This window comes from Hemicordylus capensis, chromosome 5 (assembly GCF_027244095.1).
Source record: "Hemicordylus capensis ecotype Gifberg chromosome 5, rHemCap1.1.pri, whole genome shotgun sequence".
NCBI classification, from domain to species: Eukaryota; Metazoa; Chordata; class Lepidosauria; order Squamata; family Cordylidae; genus Hemicordylus; species Hemicordylus capensis.
This window is the reverse complement of record NC_069661.1, coordinates 156,256,538-156,277,596: the sequence shown is the minus strand read 5'-3', so window position 1 is coordinate 156,277,596 and position 21,059 is coordinate 156,256,538. Positions and strand designations below refer to the sequence as shown.

Sequence of the window (21,059 nt, the reverse complement as noted above, 5' to 3'; positions counted from 1 at the left end):
GAAAAGATAAGGGGCTGCTTTGCCACACCCCTTCTGTGGAAGGGTACAAATAAAAAGATTGTGGGTGCACATTTATTCTTAAACCCAGGAAAGAAATTCTAGAGTGTGGCCCCTACAGCATCTTATGTCCTTGCTAGACTGATCTTTACAATCATCTTCCCGCTCTTAATTTGGCACACAGATAGAAAATATGAGAGCAGGTAATCTCTCAGTAGTTAGATGTATTATATGCATGCACACGATCCCAGATTCAATCCCTGGCATATCCAGGTAGGGCAGGAAAATACCTCCCATCTGAAACTCTGGAGAGTTTGTTGGCAGTTAAGAGTGGACAGTACTGATGAACTAGTAGCTAGATGACCCAATGATCTGACTCAGTAGAAGGTAGTTTCCTATGTTCCATAAGAAAAGTTATTTCTGCTTTAGGATAGGGGCCACTTGTCCCATTGTCATTTTACTCCTTTCCCATCTTTTATCAGCATTGACCTCCTATTCCTGCAGCCTTCCTTGGATCCTTCTATTTTAGCTAGTACCAGCTACTCCCAGCTCATTGACTATTCAGTCATTATACATGTGGGCATATTGTACCCAGGTTTAGGTGTATTTGGAAAGCTATGGGGGGAAAAGGTCTCCCTGGGATTGATGCTTGCCTCTTTGGACAAGTGCTGAACCTAGGGAGAGCAGGGGGACTTGGCTATGGACCATGGCACATGGCTAGTCAGTGTACCCCCATTCCCTGTACCTGGGCAGAGTCAGAGAGGACTTGTGGATAATCTAGTCAATGCCTCCTGCTTGTTGAAGAAAACCTAGAGGAGCATCGCCAGCAGATGACTGTCCATCCTCTGCTTGAAGACCTCCAATAAGGGAGACTCCCCACACACTCCTAGGTAATTGATTCCATTGCTGAACTATGCTTACTGTTAAGAAGGTTCTCCTAATGATGAACTGAAGTCCTGTAACCTAAGCCCATTAGATGTAGTCCTCCCATCGGGTAGCAGAGAACAAAACGTTGTCCTTTTCATTTGTTTTACAACTGAATAGGACTTTAGCTCTCTCTAATTTGAAACTCCAAAACAGAGTTTCTTTGCCTTTCCCAGTAGCTGCAGAGTGAGGCATTGCAAAGGTTGGAGACAAATCCTTAGTCTTTTAGGACCAGTGAGCTCATTTGTCTATAATAAAGTGCCAGGAAATATAGATAAACATGTGGGCCCCAAATATCATCATTATTAGGATAATCATTATCAGGATAATATTATCATCCTTATAAGGACATCATCATTATTAGGATAAACTAAAAACAAGTCACAGAAGAATGGTCTCGGTGTTTGATTTTATGTAGCTTTGCCTCAGGATCAATGCTAAACAAAAGGAAAGTAGGGGAAAGAAAATGTTGGTAAATGGCAGATGAAGCTTCTATAGTGTAATGTGCTATGTTTTCAGACTGCTCTATGAAGTCTAATAAACAGGGATGTGTCTATAATTGGGTGGATGTGTTCAAAGAACATGACCCACCTGACATCTGGGAGCTACCTCTCGCCTCTCCCCACTCCTCCCCCGCCCTCCAGTGACCAGCTAGCCACTCCTTTGCTGGTTGTGCCACAGCTAGACGCAACCTGAGCCACTGTGCCACATGCAGCCGGCTCCTGGGGTGGTGGGAACAGAGGAAAGCCCTGAGCAGGGGTTTCCACCAGCCCCGAGTGGAAGCCCCCATATGAGCATTCTCATTTGCAGCCAGTTCCAGCTAGGTAGAAGCCCCCATTCGGGGGCCCTCCTTTCCCTGAGGAGCCAGCTGCACATGGAGGGGCAGCACAGTGGGTTTGAGCAGCAAGCAGCATTTCCACTGCCAGGGCAGGCTGCCCAGGTGGAGGCTGAGGTACTGGTGGCAGGGATGCCAATGGTAATGGGAGACATGCATGAAGCAGCAGGCCGCTGGTGAAGGGGGCAAACACAGACCCACCCTCACCTAGCTATGCCCCTGCTAATAAGATGAGTTTGTGCTAATTACAAAAATTGCACATTACACCAATGCATACTGGGACCGAATAGTAATGGCCACTACTCAACAATTATTTGATCTGTTTCTGGAGCTACCTAGACATATAAATCCTATACAAGGCTGAAAGCATAAAAAGTAAACTGTGGTCATTCTTATAATAGCAAGTATGGAATTTAATTTTAAATGACGCACTAGTAATAGAATCAGGTTCTGGATTATAGAAGACCATGACAATGGTTTATTCACATTATTCAAGATTGCCAAATTCTCAACAATATGTCGGTCTCTTTTTTGTTGGGGTTCAGACAAGGAAAACCAATTAGAACCATACTTATGCCTTAGCAGTTTCTGTATGGGAAGACACCAAAGCTTTCACAGAAGTCATCTCATAGAGGTCACTTTTAAAAGACAAAGTAGAATAGAAGACACAGAGGAATGATATCCTTGAATTATGCTCCTCCTCTTTAAAGAGTCTGAAAATCCTCACCCAGTTCAGATAAGTTAAACTCTGTTCTCCAAAGAAAGTTGAATTTCTTTGTTATGTTTATAATAAAGTAATCAGGAGATGCAGGAGCTGGAAAACCATTTGCATACAGAATCAAAACAAAGAGCTAACAGAAATAAGACAGCTGTAACTCAACATGGTAACAAACTGTACACAGTTCCATCTGGAATTAGTAAAACCATTTTGAGCTTTGTTTAAAAATATACTCAGCTTATTGAGCCAACACATGTCATCTCTGGAAGCCATCCTTAAGACAACTTTCATTGCCACAACACTCTTATTTACTCTCAGTTTATGGGTTAACTCCAGATATTATAGGTTAACTCCAGACATTAAGGCAATGAAGTCCAGTATAGCTTCCTGCACCAATGGAGATACCTTTAATAAGGTATATTATTATTAACAGTCAATCAGCCAGTCATCTTTATTATGGTCCAAGACCAGCATATATTATTAACAGAATATTAACAGAAAAACGTGTCATGTAGGAGGAGACTGAGTGGGTGGCTGGGTTCTTCTGAGCATCTTTCACAATGTAGCATACCATTCTGGCTACATCTGCTCTTCAGTCTGAGTATTGTAGTTATGTGACTGCACTGAGAATGCTCTGTTAATCATCTTTTGTGTCACAAAAGTGTGTCTTGGAACTGAGGGTTGTTGGAAGAGATTCTGCCTGCAAGAGTGGAATCTGCAAGGAGCCATACCAGCAAAGAAGCCTCTTTATATCAGTAAGCCAGAACAGATGAGGTGATAAAATGTTCCCTGTCCTGTAAAAGGCTACAGGGCAAGCTTACTCACTGGTCCAAGCAAGCAAGCCAGACTGTTCTAGCTGCTGCTCTTTTCTGCCTACATTTCACCTCCACCTTGTTTCTCCCTACCTTTATCCCTTTTGCCTTTCCCCATCAACTGAATAGGAGGGCCTGACATTTGGTTCTTAACAACACTACAATACCCAGGGTTCCTTTGGAAGGCAGAATGTCAGCTTTTTAAAACTGTTTACATTGGTAGTATAGACATGCCTTCTAAAATAATAAGTGGCTTCCAGAGTCTCATTCTAGCAAGGGCTCAATTTTGGTGAGCCTATGTTTTAGGGTTGCCAGATCTCTGGTTTTTGGCCTAAGGCTTGGCTTTTGGAGGGATATCTTCAGTCTTCCAAACACAACAGCCCAATCTCTGGTCACTAGCCACCTCCATAACTTCTCCCTCCCTCCACTCAAAACTGAGTCTGTACTGCAGAATTAAGCATGCACCACTCCACCTCTTCCAATTGGCCTAGAAGGAGAAAAAGAGGCAGATTTTAATGGTCAGTCGATCCAACCATGTGACATCACCAGATCCCACCTCCTGAATCTTGGATTTGAGAATGCCTCTGCGTCAACAACCCGGATATGCAGAATGGTTTGAATTAGGCCTGTGGGAGGTGGTTAGTATAGAATGCTTAGGAGATCTTTTACCATCTTCAGCTGAGAGACCTAACACCACAGTGGCTCTGCTTTCAAACAGTCAAGCCAATCAACTCTGGATCATTGTTGGGTTAAGAAGTTATGCACTGTATATTAGAATATATGCATGTTATTTGTCCAACACAAAAGTCTTACAAATATTCAGTGTCCACAATCAACTTCTTTGAAGAAATCCAAACTTCAAAATTAATCCCAAAGGTTTAGCAACTTGTTATGAACAGATTGCTAGATAGACAGGTTTATTTGAAACACCCTAAAGCAACTAAAACACAGTTGCGAGATAATATGGTGCCTTAAATTAAAAATTAATATTCTAGTACAGAATCTCCTAAGGACCCATTTATTTAAATACATTTTAAACTATTCATTTCCCAACAGAATTTGGGTGTTTTTTGTTTTTTTTACACCAGTTTGAGGCAGCACATCAAAAACAAAAGCTCTAAACATACTCAGCTATGTGTGAAGCAGCACAAAATTTGTAATACTTGTGGAATCAGAGCCTGAAATGTTTTGACAGAGTGTGAATAAGCATCCACATTCTACAGAAGTAATATTTAAATAACTATAATACAGATTTTGCATTTGGGTTTGGTTTTTTAACTGTATTGTATTTGGGTGCTGTAAATTAACTGTGCATCTTCCTCTTAAGCACAAGCCAGCCTCTAAACTTCCCCCTTCCCCTCTTCCTTTAGACTAGTCCAACGGTTCCTGACCCTGAGTCCCCAGAGATCCATTGTGGCTGTGGACGAGGGGTATTGTAGTCCAATAAATCTGGGGACCAAGGTTGGGAGCTCCTGAATTAGTAGAAAGTCTGCCATAGGCCTGTGTTTTTAACATCTTTCCAGGGTGTAACCAGAACTGCTCCCGAGTGCTGGCTAAACACTCTTATTATGCTTTTGGGATATTGTGGGGAATCAGCTTGGCTATGGTGGCGACAATCTGTTACATTATTAATTTCTGTCAGGTTTCATCTTGGAAATGAGGAAGCGTAGATGCAGTTTAAAGATTTATTTTGGATAAAATTGGGGTTCAGGAAATTAAAAAGGATTGGTTGGTCAGAGCAATGCAATCTTACTTAGCAGTCTTAACAAGAATCTCACGAAGAGGAAGTTTAGCTTAAGGTCCAAATTGTAAATAAATCAGCTTAAGGCTTGTAGTAGAACAGGCTGAGAAATGGAACAGAAAAGAGGGCATGGAGATTTCTGAGAGACTGAAGGATAGTTTACCTATCTTTGTCCGGTGGTGCATCCGGAGCACTTGTAGAATAGGGGTGAAAGTGGATATGCTTGCCAGGACAAGGCAGCAGAAAAGCAGGAGAAGGAAGAAGAAGAAAATGACATGGAGCTGCCACTCTTGACAACCTGACTGGTGTAAATTCAGGCAGACTCAGATTCAAGTGCAGGTTCTGAGGCCATGTGGCTGGGTCAGGAGTACTTGGGCTCCAAAACATGGCTGGGGGCTATGCCCATACTAGAGGAAGTGAAGCTTGTGTGGGACAAAGTTCATAGCTGCATGAACTAGTCAACTTGGATGTAAACAAAAGGAACAGAAGGATGGAAATGGCTTGGTGAAGTGTATGTGCAGGTTTGAATGAGTGACCTTAAGCTTAGCTGAGAACCAGGGTGTCTCTCCCAGGTGGGGAGATAGGTTTTTCTTAACGATTTCTCTTCCTTGGCTCTAGTCAGCTCATTAGCTTGCTGACAGAAAGGTAGGGATGTGCCATTCTTACTGGATTTACTGCAGAGTAAAGTCATCTCTTGCAGGAGAGAGTTAGTTATTCCCTCTGAGAATATGTTTTAACCTCACATATAATTTGCTAGTCACCTCTTTGATAGAGAAACAACAAGGTTTTTGGGGATGACTCTCTTTCAGTTTTTGCTATTATGACCTTGGGGTAGTGTTATTATGACCTTGCCACATATGGGCATGTGCAGAGTTTACAATCACATGAGCTCAGGTTTTCTAAGATGGAAGCTGTGGTCTTATAGTTCCAAATCCTATAGATGAGTGCTGTTTGCAGCCCCAGGATAAACTGTTTTGGCAACAAGGAACCTATGTATAATGCTTGCAATAAACACATTAAATTACCAATATCTGTAAAGGGCCTGAATCAGTAGTCAATGTTCAGACCACACCCTGTAATGCAAACATCCAAGCAAGCCAGGTTTTTGCTCTGTCCCGGCTGCTCTGTCACTATTAGTCCCACCCTTTCCCTAACAGGACCGCCAGATGCTATTCTCCATAGCTCAGCTTCAACAGTCTAAACCAGGGCTGCTCAACTTCGGCCCTCCTGCAGATGTTGGCCTACGACTCCCATAATCCCTCGCTATTGGCCACTGTGGCTGAGGATTATGGGAGTCGTAGTCCAAAAACAGCTGGGGGGCCTATGTTGAGCAGGCCTGGTCTAAACTAATGTTAGCACTGGGGGCAGGCTAAACCAATAAAAAGAGAGTTGCTGTTTTTATGTTCTGGCTATATCAGTTGTGGCCATCTGATTTAGAGGTTTCACATTTGTCCTTTATATTTTTATTAGTGTGAGTCATCTCAAATATCTCTGTTGGGCTGAGGGAAATGTTAAACTCAGTCACTGAAGTTGAACATACAACACAAACCAGAGCTAGCAACTGCCCTGGAATGAGAACCTACATTTGCAATTTAGGTTCTCAAATTAAGCATTTTGGTCAAAAGTTAATCCTGGTGAAAACTGTGCAGCTGTAGGAGCATGCAGATGTTTCCTCTATGGGCCCACCTGGGCTTGGACAATATCTCCCAGGCCCATGTGATTAAAAGAGGAGCAAGTTGAGTGCTCACACTTAATAATTTAAAACCAATAAGAACACAAATAGGTAATTGTGGCAGCAGATAGAACTAGTCCAGCAATAAGAAGTAAAGATACCCAAACAGCTGGAGAAACTAGAAAGTTCTAGAGAGAAAAGGGCTGTTTAAATCCATTGGAGAATGGTAGGCCAGCAGAGGGGTGGGGGTGGGGTGGGCAGGATAGGTCACAGTCTCTGAAAAGCCCCAATGTCAGCACTATCCCTCCTCAAAAGCTGATTGGCCTGCCATAGGTGGTAATCATAAACAACAATAAGGTAAGTATCACCTGGATTCAAAACAAATGACAAAATCCAACAAGAATCCAAACGGTCCAATAAATAAGTGTGTTAACAATCCTCTATACATTTTAAAAACAAAAGTCCAATATTATAACAACAAATATGTCTCTAGTTGTGATAGGGGCATGTAACAGTCCAAACCAATTCATTGTTCATAAAACATAATTGTGTATCTTGGAGATATAATTGAATATTTTCCAGAAAGACAAAGAGATTAATTAATAGTCCTCACACGAAAAAACCCTATTGGCCAAACAATTGGTAGTATTCAGACGTAATGGGACGGAAACTGGAGGTCCCTTCGTCTCTGGTTCCAAAACCTGAATGTCTGAAACGGCAATTGGAGTTCCAAAAACAAAAATAGACGAACGGTTTCCCTCCCCAACTGCAATAGTTACCTTCCATTTATATTGGGTTACACCAGCAATAACTGCATTTTGGTGGTGCCTCTATTATGTCCAATCCAGGGATCCTTCAGGACATTAGGAAGCCAGCACAGCCAGCTCCCCCACCTCTTTGCAGTCTTGCTGACTGCAGTCAGCAAGACTGCAGTAGATCTGATCTCAGAATGGAGAGCAAGGGGGAGAGGAAGCTTGGAACCATGGTATTGTCTGAACCAGCCCCATGTAGCCTTAAATTGAAGCCAATCATAAAAACCTCCAGTCATTATGTCATGCAACCCTGTCATATATGGAGATTAGCACTTGCACTGTGATTCCTTGATTAGTACTGATTCAATGCTCAGTTTCAGTGGTCTTTTAGTTTCTGTATACTTATCCATACTTCCATGCATATCGTTTCATGTAGAAAATGAAATACATCAGCTCACAATCTAGAAGTCTTTACATAAAGAGTACTCCATTGCTCTGATTTTCAGTTTGTGGATTATGAACTCAGGTTGGGTTGTATATAGCCATAATTACCATCTCCACATTTAAGGATGTGCACAAGTTGCGCAGGCAGCCACCGGCGGGGCGGGGAGTGGTTCTCTTAAAAAGCAAGTAAGCAGCTCCTTACCTCCTTGGCTACCACTTTCCGGCAGTGGCAGCAACTGCTCTCCAAATGGCTGTGGGCAGCTGTGGCACTGTTCTCTGCAGCCTCAGTGTGGCATTAGCACAGACATGGCCAGTGTGCATTTGTACCAGTCATGTGCGTGCCAATGCTGCATGGTGCCACTGCTGGAAAAGTGGTGGGGCAGCTGCTTACCTTCTTAAGGAAACCACTCCCGAGCCCACCAAACTGGTTTGAATATCAGCACCCAAGTCAGTTCGGCGCTTCCCATTTCCATTGAGGGACAATAAACTGCAATTATATCATGAGAGTAAAGGCCTTCTGGCAGGAAAAGCTTCAGACCTTGGTAGCGTAGCAGGACTTGCTTACTTCCTCTTGAAAACTATGCCATTTCTTGGTGCAAGTAGCTCAAGAAAGTGTTACTTGCGCCAATCCCTGGAGTGTCCTTTGTTCACCATTGTTACTGGTGTCCTGTAACCTCTAACTGTGAAATCAAACAGACCTCTTCAGGTTGCTTTTACAATTTTGCTCAACAGCATATCTGCCTCAATTTTTTCCTGCCTACCTAGGCTTCATCTGAATAAATGATTTTATTATTACAGTCAGTGACCAGCAATCAAAAGATAAAATAAAAAATAAAATTAAAGTAAAATAAAATCGAAACAGGAGGGCTGGGTATCGGGTAACAGAGCATCAGAACATATACATACAGAGGTCTCAATTAAAATTAATTAACAGCTCCTGTCTCAGTTTACATGCTGCAGCACAGAATCTTGCTACCCCAGCTGCAATTGTTGTCTACTGGTCTGCCAGAAGGAAGGAAGTATAATTACTCTTCCGGTCAAGCTGGCATGCTTTTTAAAATGTGGTTCAATCCAGGCAATGCGAATGTTCCTATAATATAAACGAACTTGTGAGATGGACTTGATATTGCCCGAACCACATGGACATAGCCGGTTCCTGAGCAGTATTCTCTTAAATCTGCTATCCAAAACAGCAGAAGGCAGGGCATTAAATTGTGCCAGCAAGAATGTCTTCCTCTGATTTAGAGTGATCAGATTTATCAGGTACACAGCTGGCTGAGGGTAGTTTGAAAAGCCACCTGGAATACAACTAAGGTATGAAGACTTAAATCAGATTGCTTCTCCATATCCACAATACATTGTTTAATAATTTATTTGGTGGCACCATGTCCCAATGAAAGCTGATACTGTGGGGAGAGGCCATATCTGCCCAATTTATCATGAAAGCTCTTACACCAATTTGAATGGAATTCATGTTTCAATACAAGGCAAGGCCTGGTGGCAAAAATATAATTTGAACCAGTAGTTAAATGTGTGAAACCACCCCTGGGCCTTGACTCTGGTTAAACCCACTTCTAGGCATAGGATGGCATTTGAAATATGGCACAAAGGAATCCAGACTGAACAACTTCCATGGGTTTGAGGTTATAGGTGGAACAGATCTGGACCAAATAACATTTGTGCCAGTATTTTGGCCTGGTATAACCTTGACAGCTGCTTGGATGAAATAGCCCCCTTTAGTGTGGAAAGTTTTTAATACAGCAGATGTACTCCTTTGTGCAGACTTCATCTGTTGTCCAGACTTTTCTGCTTCTTTCTCTAACCTATATGATGTAAAGATCATTTGACATCTATTTGAGAAGGTGAATGTTGCCCAGAGTGAAAACATCTCTCGAAAAATCAACATTGTAGCACTGGTAGCTTCCAATTTAGCAATAGGTAGCTTCCTATTTAGCAATAAAGAAAAAAATAATGCAGATACTAATGACATGAAGAAGCTGCTTTGTGACAGATTCCCTTCCACCTATAGTATCATGGGACAAACAGCCAGTTATTTTGCACCACATTAATAATTGATGTATAATTGATGTACACATTCCAGACATCACCTGTGTGGGGACTTTAAGCTCCCAATGAATATTAAAAGAAAAGCTCTTTGGAGAAGGGCCACAGTTTTCATGAATGTCACCAAGCAGTTAGGCTAGCATACAACACAGCACATTTCTCTGTTGGGCAATCTCATCCTGACATCCTTTGATTTGGGGACTTTCAGTGACAAGGAAGGACACATCCTACTTAATACCCCAAGTTACTCTTTCTCCTTCATCTTGCCCTTTGATCTCACCTCATAGATATCTCCTTTATTCTGAAAAAGATACTCTATGATTCTACCTTCGAATCAGTTGTAGTTTGTAATGAGGAGCTGGAGGGGCGTTACCAACATGTGAGTGGGAATACTACTTATCTCCTCTATTCTAAGTATAGGCTGCAGGTAATTTAGGTAGTTTTGGACCCTGGACCTAAAAGACTTTGAGGGCTACAGTAAGGAGCCCCCCCACTGCAAATTAAGCATCATCCCCCTATTCGTATCCCACATATTTATTTCCACACACCCCACCTCCTCTGTCTCTAAAGCACCTGGCACAGATCACAATCACACTCCGCCACCCAGTGCAGCACTGGCCAGCAGCAACCACACCACCCGGGACAGACTAAAGAGTAACCTAACCTATAAGGAGGTGTGGGGTCCTAAAGCAATTTCAGGGCTGATCCAGACTGCTAAGGAAAACTAGCTGCATGAGAGAGAACAATGAAAGGAAAGGCTGCCACAAATCTTATGGGATGCCATTTCCTGGAAACAAGGAAAGGCAAGGGGGCACATGCACTTTCCAAGCTCTCCCAGCTTCCTTTGCCTTCAGGTTTCTAAACAGACACAGTTGAACCGTCTTCCACAAGGTTAAGTCAATTGTCACCTGTTTTCAAAGAACGCAAATGGCTCGTTGCGCCAAACACTCATTGTTGAACACCTCTTCCCCCACCTCTCAGAACTTGCTTCCTACAGTGCTGGTTTAATGTCAAAACACAAAGTCACAAATGTGGGAAGCTGCAGGCTGGACACAACTTGAGACATACTTGATGCATTTTCATACATTCACAACTTATTGATGGTGGTACTGCTCTTTTGAATTTTATTATTTTTGTACCAACTTTAGTTGATTGCTTGTTCTCTTTAGACTTCTGAGCAACTATCTGATTATTTAATCTGCATTGGATTGTCTTGTTTTAAATTTACCTTCCTCCCTGTCTGTTGAGTCCCAATCTATAATTATTTCACTAAACCAGTGCATGGCGGGCAGAAATGCGGGGCTGGAAATGGGTGCGGATGTGTGGGGATGTTTGGTGGGTGGAACTGTGGCAGGCCTAGGCCTGGTCGCTGGGAGAGGAGAAAAGAAAATGGGGGGGTGGAGTCAGAAGCTGATGGGGGGGAGGTGGCAGTGGCAGTGTGTCATGGCTCAGACTTCATAATCAGAAGACTCAGAGCAGGAAGACTTGCCTGCTAGTGAGCTACAGTAGCAAGATTTGGCAGAGAAACCAGACTCGGGACCTGAGGATTCTCAACAGCTGTCAGACTTGAATTCTGATGTGGAAGAGCTTGGGATTCCACCTATAGTGAAACGAAGTATCAAGAGGCAGGCTCAGAGAGACTCACGCAGGTGCAGGAGATAATAGGGAAGAAAGCCAAACTGCTGACTCAGGGAAGCCCGATTGGTTCCTGGTTCTGTTGAGCCATATATATTCAACAGTCTCTCATGGCTGAGTTGCTGTTTGCAACTTCACTGGCAGCAAATACTGTGCTCTTGGAATTAGATCTTTTCCTTGTTCCAGTTTGTCTTGTCTGTACTTCCCTGTATTGTTCCCTTAATTCCTTGTTCTGTGTCCTTCGTTTGTTTCATTCCTTGTTTTGTCTTCTTCCACTTATTACTCAGTTATTGTTAGAGGGGGGTACCTAGTTTCAGTTCAGGGGACTTAATTCATTTACTGTTTTCTTTGCGAGCCTTTTACCTTCCTTCATCCAGTTTCATTGTTGCTTTCTGTTTACTCTCTCTCCGGGGGTTGTAAATCCTGTAGGGATAGCCGGGATAGCAGTTCATGACATGGTGGCGAGGAGAGGCGGCTGGGCGGGCAGCAGAGCCATGCAGGCCCGACCTGGGCTGGCCGCGGTGAGGAAGCAGCAGTGAGGAGGAGGTGGCGAGGAGAGGCAAGGTGGCTGGGCCCGGACCGGCTGTGGTGAGGCGGTGGCTGGGCTGCCAGGAAGAGGTGGAGGGCAGCGGGCAGCAGAGGAGAGACTGGGGCGGAAGGTGTGGGGGGGGAGGGGGATCCGCCAGCCCCAAAGAGTACACAGATGCTATGTGCAGGGTCGGCTAGTAGTATTTTAAAGACATTGCAAGTCCTGTAGATTTTTTTAAAAAGCCTAACAAGTATAAATTGCAAATTCAAATAAATAGCTAGATGAAACCAATATATCAGAAAAGGTTCTTCAGAGATTTCTTTAACAGACATCTAAAATGAGAAAGTGCTTCCCCCCACTCCACCCCCACCCCCCCACCCCCGAAAACAAACCTCCTCAATAAATCTTTGTTTCCTTTGGATCTCCTTGATGTGACCCTGCTGGTTAATGGGAATGAGATAATTTGAAATTGAAGGACTACTGTCATTATCTTAGACACAGACACTTTTGCTATCTATACACCAGTTCCTAATAAACAAGGTTTATAGAATGAAATAATAAATCAACATATGCATGAGGAGACGGAAATAAATGATTAATGTTATTATTTTCTCCTTAGAATTTGATAAACCCATGTATCTCCTTTGATTCCTCTCTGCAGGTCTCCATATAAAGTTGGATTAACTTCTTATGGTTCTTATAAAAAGCACACTCAGTTGGGGAGGGCATGAGCCTTTAGATATGGGTGCTCTAGTTCTCTCTGAAAAAGGTTTTCCTCATGCTGGACACGTATCAGAGATTTTATGCAAATACACACAATTATGTAGGATGGCTCACCTATTCTGGACACTGTCTAAATGCAAAAAAGCACAGTTTCCATGCACACAGTTTGCTGTCACATCTTCATTTTAAAAAACAAAACTATGGGCATTTAAAACGGACAGAACAATCCACTCCTACATGCACAGCTTGACCTATGCAGTAGGGATGCCTATAGATTCTACAGAGGCCTTTAGACCTGAGCCCCTCAGTTTCTCACTGCCCCTTACGTAGCTATGTTGGAAGGTACACGGCCATTACTGATGAAGGAAGGCCTTTTAAGTGCTTCACGTATGAGACATTAGGTGGCCTACTACCCTCCCCATTTCAGGAACACAGGCTACTTTAAACAGGTGTATTAGCCAGCAGTGTAACAGAATGAACACAGATCTACTTGGCAAAGTGGAAATTAAAATTACAGTCCAGAAAATTTGTTCTTTTCTCAGTTACTGTTTACTTGCATTACTATGAATGACTCAAAATATCTGTGTCTAGAATGAGACTGATTGCATTCTCTGGCTTTTGGTATTGAAGACTTATCATCCATCTTTTATTATCCAAAATGCCACCCTCTGCTGGCTCTATTTAGCTTTATTCAATTTAAACTTTTGTCTGCAGGAAAATCTTTTTTTATTATTATTCTCATTATACAGCTTTTGCCACACCAGTAACTTCACTTTCATCTTGGAAAATGTACCCTTTGCATCAGGGCAGGGCTACACAATTTCGGCCCTCCAGCTACTGTTAGATTAGAACTCCCATCATCCCCAGACACAGTGGCCAATAGTTATGAATGAGAGGCATTGTAGTCCAACATCTGCAGGAGGGCCATAGTTGCGCAGCCCTGCTTTACATGATTTGTAACATCTCATGACTGTAACACAACATGTAGGATTCTCAATTTTAGATACTATTTTCACCAAAACTTATGTTGTGTATCAAACACACACACACACACACACACACACACCCACCCTGAGAAGGACAACCACAGTCTTGGGTAATTACATTTTATTGTTTAGATCTCAAGTTAAATACAAATCTATGGGGCTTTTCCATATGAAATTAAAGACTAGTGCAACCAGTTTGTTATAATGTATTTGAGATGGACAGATGATTGCAAGCTAGAGTTATATTCTTTCTTGTATTATATATACATATTTGATTACACTGCACACTATTTACATTTCTAAATATATGTCATAGATATAAATCGGTTATCTGCACTGTACATTTCTTTTGTTACACATATTAGTTAATATTGCATTTAAGACAAACTGTGCCTTCAGGACCTCCCTAAGAACTCTATGAAATTAGAAATAAGGCTGAATTAATGAAGTGTCCCGATAGTTTTCCTATGCTGAAAAATATTAACTCATAAGAATATTGTATTTGATACCAACTTATTTTGATTTCCTAGTTGTAATAAAGTGGCATAAATTGGCAGAAATAGTTTTATGTAACATTTGGTTGGGATGGCACTTTACCTGAGATACAAAATTTTTAAAAAGGTATATAGGGAATACACAATATGTATATAAGGAAACATGTGCATTAAATAATATTAACCGTCTGTAAAATATCCCATTTATATAAAACAAGAATGCAAGTTATGCATTTAGGAAAGTTTGCACCCTCATTTACCGATGTGCTGAATTCTCCCCCCCGCTCCCATGCAGATCCTTTTTGCAGCATGACAGCACTTAATTTTTAAATGGGAAGCAATACAGATCCTAACTGAGCTTGGAAGACGTGATAACTCAACTCAAATGGACCTTACAGAGGAAGATTTGTTTAAATGTGCAAATTTTGTTGTCTAATAGTATCTAAGATACAAACTCCTCTAGAAAGTTTTTCATAGTTCAAAATCCTATGTAAATATGGTAATTTTTTAAAACTTGAAGTCCCACATCAATGTATACAGCAACTTATTTTTCTCTTACTAAAATTGTCATCCCCATTAGGGAATTTTGTGTGTTAGCTTTGTAAGTTCCATTATTGGAAGATGCTTTGTTAGGCACAACACTGATCAGGGAAATCAATATAACACTTGAACCATCAGAGAAATCAATGTTGAACTTAAAATAAAAACTTTAAAAAGTATTCTGATGTTTGAGAAAGACACATAGCCTACAATCTGTAGACATGATAAATCAGGCCACAGACTCTAATCCCATTTCTATTACATCATTAGTACACAACCACCTATGGAAGCTTGAGAGAAATGATGACAATGTCCACAGAAGCAGAACTGGCTTGGGGTTCCCCAAGCACAGTGAATAGAAGATAAGAATAGTGGCAGGAGAGATTCTCTCACTGATTAGTTAGTTACCTGGTATATTAAGACCTCCTAGATAGTACAGCTTCATGAGATCACCTTTATTGTCTTAGAAACCCTCAATAATGTTACCCCTATGAAAGAGGCCAAACCTGCTTGTTACAAAATTATGAGAATAACCTTATTTTACCTTAATAAAGCTAATAAGCCACCAAGTACTAGAAAATGTGGACTTGGATTGGACTTTGTCTCACAGTCAATGCTCCTAAACAATCCAAATTCATGGATAGACAAGTATAAATAGTCTGCTAGGGATTATGACTATACAGTACCTTGAGGAATTTGTACAGCCTACACCAAAAAGCATGCATCAATCACTTGTTTGGGTCAACCTTCCAAATAGGGAGCAGATAAGCACCTCTGCTGCCTGTAGTTCTGATGTGTTCAGGCAACCAAACATACAGCAGGCAGCAAGGTAACAAGTATAACTAAGTTGAAAGGCATAACAAAAAACCTAAAGGCACCCTTGAAGAATTCCTGCAAAGAAATAGTACACTAATTTAGGGTCAGGTTTATGCAATCTGAATTTAGTGGTAAAAAGCTCTTCCTGGACTAAATCTCTATCCTTCCACTTCAGGCAGTAATTGGATGACTCCATGACTGAATGCTCCTCCACAGAAATCTAGCATATCAAGCTTCAGCCTAGCTTCTCCCTGGAATGCTAGATTTCTATGCATAAGGACCTCTGATGTAGCTGAGCATTCAAATATTTGATCAACTGAAAGTAATACAGGGAAGCTTACTCCACTTGATTTGCTAATTCTACAAACTAACTCTTACAGTAGATTAATGGTTTAATATTTGCTAGAGCTTTCTATAAAGTACTGTAAACAACTTACAAGTACACACAAAAACAATTATATTCTGTTAATAATCCTGAAAGAAGCTTTGCTTCTCAGATAATTCTGCACGAAACCCTTAGTGCACATCTATTTTATGCAGCTGAATTCCTCTGATGAGTTAATGCGATAGAAACTGGCACACTTCCTTTATCTCGAGTGGCTGGGGAGTTAAGCAATCAGTCAACCTGATTGGTGTGGAGGAGAGCAGACTGGAATTGGGGAGTCTTCACCAGCCCAACCTTCCAATCCCTACCCCAAGTAGCACAAAATCCAAGCTCTTTATTCCAGATGGTAAGATATCATCTTGGTTGTTGGCCACTTAAAGTGAGTGGACTGGACATCCCAGTGTACTTGGGAACTGGCTCCTTCTAGGCTTCTCTTCCACACTCTGCTTATGTCTAGTGGGAGCTGAGGTTAAGTAAAAGATGTAGAGACTATTCTTCTCTCAAGCTTTCCTACCTTAGCAGAAATTCAAAGTAAGGCAACAATAAAATTTAAAAATAACTTATTTAGTGTAAACTAAGACTGAGTAGGAAAAATAATCCTTGCAGATAAAAAAATCCTGACAAACTTAATAGTTTTAAAGCATTTACATTATGGCATAATAATTCACATAAATTATTATGGCAGGAAAAAAAAATTAATTTTATATTTTAGTCTATGTTTCAGAAACTCTGAAGTGAAATAATTTATTAAACACTATCTGCAAACCACAGCGTATCACAACTGAAGATCCCTTGTGAACATGTACAATACAGCATTCTAGTAAATGCCTAGATGGTGCATTCCATTAAAATGTGTGTTTGGGAGTTCACTGTGTAAACAAACATTTCGTGTTTCAAACTAAAATGAATCCACACACCCCCTACATGACCTTACTGCCTGATGCCTCTGTCCTCATTTTCAATGCAAGACTGATTATTCCTATTAGCTGACAAGCACATCAGAGACCAGCAACACTTCCATCAAAATAATGAACATAATCGACTAGGAACAAGGCTCATGGAGAAAAACGGTCAGTCATTAGATACCAATGAACATAAGACACTTTCTTCATTCATATACTAACTCAATTACCAAAGGAAAAAGGGAGCACGATGAAAATGAAATTGAACTTGCATTTGTTCTGTGGGCACTGAGTAAGAATCTTCACTTTTAAGTCAACATGGTCTTCTCAATAGTTTGCTTTATCCATTTCTTTGGTAATCCACTAGTCTCACAGCATCTCAATGAACTATAAGGGAGCTATTTCATCATCATCAACCCCTGATGTTGATAAGGGAGCTATTTAAATACACAGGTGGGTATGTTAGCACAACAAGAATTTTAAAAAAAAGATATTATGCACCAACAAGCACATCATCTGCATAATGTTTCTGGTTCTTTCATCTCTTGTAGTGATTGGGGGCATCTGCAAATGCAAACTTCAGTCTGTAGGCTTCTGCAAGGAGAACACCGATTTCTTCATTTCCCCACTGCACTGTGGGCAAATTCTGTAAAAAGATTAACAATTCCTAATAGGAAAAAAAGAGAAAAGAGAAATCAGAATTTTTTTAAAAAAATACAAGTCTCAATATATATCAGGCTGATCACATTTGTTCTGCTATAGCAACCCAATGCATCAGTCATGCTACAACCGATGTTGCAACTCAATGTTACTTTGGGCTGTTTCTAAAATGACTTGATTGTGAAACATCTGTATGTCCACATAAAACACACAGCTAATAGCAAATGATTATTTTAGGAAGCATACCCATGACCAAAACCCTGACTAATCTATAATTCTAAATAAATAAGTTAATCAAGGTAGGGGAATGGTTAGATAAAACATGATTAGTTAAACCTCTCTGTCATATGGAATTTTCCAATTCAGATCTGTTTCCTCTTACTTCCTGCTATTTTTTCCATTTAAAAAAATTCTGGGTTTGAACTACACCTCTACTAAGGAGCCCAGGTCCCATGTTTGCAACAGAGATGAAGTTTGGCTTACAGTAAAGGTGTTTTCTAAGGCATATGAAGAAAGCACAGTGAATATGCCTCTTTTACTCTGAATCATTTGGAGCTTCGAACATTCATACCAAGAACTTCTAGCCCAAACAGTTTTTAAAATGTTCACACACACAAAAACAACAACCTGTAATAATGATCTACAAACATCAACTGTTGTGCAGTAACTATTTTATTATTTATATCCTTTTTCTGTAATGAATTTCACTCAAGGAAAATTGCAAACAAAACCAGCAATCAACAGGACAAGTCTGGTCTCAACCAATTATTCCAGCACTAGTTCTTAACAGAAAAATACAAACTACAATTAAAAACAATAAAACAGCAGACATCCTTTGCTTTCTTTATTGGACCGAAAATAAAAAAAAAATTAAAAAATCTAACTGCAGGTAAAAAGCACACATATCTGTTAACAAATACTGTATTTTTGTAATAACCAGTTCAAACTGCAGCATGAACTCTACCTTGAAAATAATGAGTTACATCCAGAGTGGCATTATTGCAAGAGTTAGTGCAAGTCATTTTCTCTGTTCCATAGTCCTCACTGCAGCCCCAAGTTCTTCTTAAAGCCATTCTTAAAAGGACTCTTGGCAATGGTGTGGGATGCAGTGTGAGGAGCTGCAGAAGGAGGAGGAACACCCCAGACACCAAGTAGAGACTTCAGTAAAACATCCATTCTAGATGCTACCAGTTGTCTAATCTTGTAGAAGGGAAGATTATTGTAGTGCCCACGGGCCATTGGACAACGCGGTGCAAATGTCCCTGAGTCTGGAGGGTCAGGGGACCCACAAGGGCCCAGCCACCATTTCCTATCTATTGACCTGTGGTGGCGGCAGCAGCGGGCTTCTCCCTGCCTCCCCGGCCAGCATGCGGGCTTCCCCATTCCCCGGCCGGCGTGCCAGCTTCTCTCAAGCCTGCACAGTTTGAGTAGGGAAAGCGTTGTGTGCCATGACCAAGTCTGACCAATGGAAACTCCATCTGGATATGGGAGGATCCCCCACTGCTGAGAAAGCTTGCATCCTAGAGGAAACCCAAGTTCCAATGAACAAAAGATGTTAATGCCTTGAGCACATTCAAGGTCATGAGAAGCTTCCACCTATTCAAAGTACTTCAAGACACAATCAACCTAAGTAACTATGTTCAGAGGCGCTCTTACCCCCAGACCTTGGGGCCCTGGTCCATGGCCTCCAAGGTCTGGGGGGGGGGGCTCCTGTAGCCACCTCATGCCTGCCCCTGCCCTGCCATACCTCCATGTTTTCCTCCATAATGTAAGCCACTATGCGTGCGGCGGTGTGTGTGTGTGTGAGCCGAGCAGACCTTGCCTCCCCCACTGCGTGGTGGCCGGAGCAATCGCTGGGCCTGTCCATTTGGCCCAGTGGCTCTTAATAACTGTGAGGTGCTCCAGCATGCTTCACAGTTATCAAGAGCCACTGGGCCGAATGGACAGGCCCAGAGGTCCCTCTGTCTGCTGCTGCCACAGAGGGGAGAGGCGAGGCCTGCTCGGCTTTTCCCCATGCCCCACCCCTCAGCTGCGCACATGGCAGCTTAAATTATGGGGGGGGGGAAATAGAGGTATGGCACAGAGGTACAGCATGGTGGAGTCACTGCAGAAGGCCCCCCCCAAAGCAGGTTTGGGGGGGCCTCGTGGTGGGCAGGCCTCATAGCGGGGGCAGTCTAAGCACCTCAATTACCTAGGTGAACCCCTGACTATGTTTACTTATGATAGACTGGGAACAAGAGCACCCTTTTGTTCAGACCATCAACTGTATAGACACTGAGGTCCACATCTTTTTCAAGCCCGTTACCTTAACAGGGGACTGAGTTTTCCCCACCTTTGAACTTCACACCAGCTCAAAACTCTATGAAAGATTTAGTCTTGCTGCTGCCGCTGCCACCCACAAACCTCTAACCAGGACCTGTTAAGCTGCCTTGAGAGACAATTCTCTAAGCTTGCTGACTTTCAAGAGTCCAGTGACATATGGTACTGGCTACTGCACAAGAGTTTGGGCCAGCCAGGAGCCAAATTTGCTCCAAAATTCCTCTCCTTTGAGCTGAAGTCAATAGGCTGGTTTGAGCCCTAGATCATAGGATCCATAATAATGAGAAATCACTAGCTCTGAAAATACCTTGAGTGGGACACTTGTATATGTCACCAAACATTTTGAGAATATGCCATCAACCTCTCTTAAATTCAGAATTCTCTTGAAACTGCAGATTAATTGCATTTACTGCTGGATCACATGTCTCACTTCCTGGTCTTCTATATTTCTGTCATATATTCCCTGAGATGATAAAGCCACAGTAAGAATCCCCAATTCAGTTATAATAGAAAGAGGTGGACCAAACCTACACAGCACTTGTTTCATTTCAATTATATCCATAAACCACTTTTCCAAAGTGGACTCATTACAAACAACAGGATGCCAAAATGTGTAATGATGATCTACATAAAAGGTCTCATAGTTATTAGACTATCATTCACATCTAAGTGAGTCTGTAAATTAGGAAGGTCTTCTGTGTAATCAAAGGTGTCTATAATAAGGGCTTGAGGATATTCTCTGCATTAATTATTTTCAAATTCTTCCAATAGGGTCTACAGGGCATTCGCCTCTGTCTGTTCACCAAAGCTAACTTTAACAGTATTAACAGGTCAAATTCCTTCTGTGAAGCTGCCACTGTACTGTTTGTAGCTGCTTTGAGAACAGAGCCTCTATACAGTTCAAGTGCTGAACAGATACACTATTCAAGTGCTGAGTGTTGGGACTCCAAGCAAAGCAAACTGGGTTCCTACCTATGTAATGGCAGACAATCGACATTTCACACATAGAAATTAGTCTCATTTGCCATCTATTTCATGTGGAAAGAAAACACTTGCTATTTGGGAACTGTTTCTAAAAATAAAAGAGACTATAACAAATTCTTAATATAAT

The 21,059-nt window shown here is 41.6% G+C and overlaps 1 protein-coding gene across 3 annotated transcripts in view; it reads right to left on the bottom strand.

The window, feature by feature from the left end:
* Positions 1–13,938: 13,938 nt before the first annotated feature.
* The window catches only part of TBC1D22A (TBC1 domain family member 22A), a 183,518-nt gene continuing 176,397 nt past the window's right edge, over positions 13,939–21,059 (bottom strand). For 2 of the 3 annotated variants that reach the window (XM_053256791.1, XM_053256790.1), the window contains one exon: positions 13,939–17,636. In XM_053256791.1, coding sequence (XP_053112766.1) covers positions 17,508–17,636 — 129 coding nt within the window. In that variant the 3' untranslated portion in view covers positions 13,939–17,507. Of the gene's footprint in view, positions 17,637–18,593; positions 18,748–21,059 lie in introns of all 3 variants that reach the window. The other variant, XM_053256789.1, reaches the window with a different exon arrangement.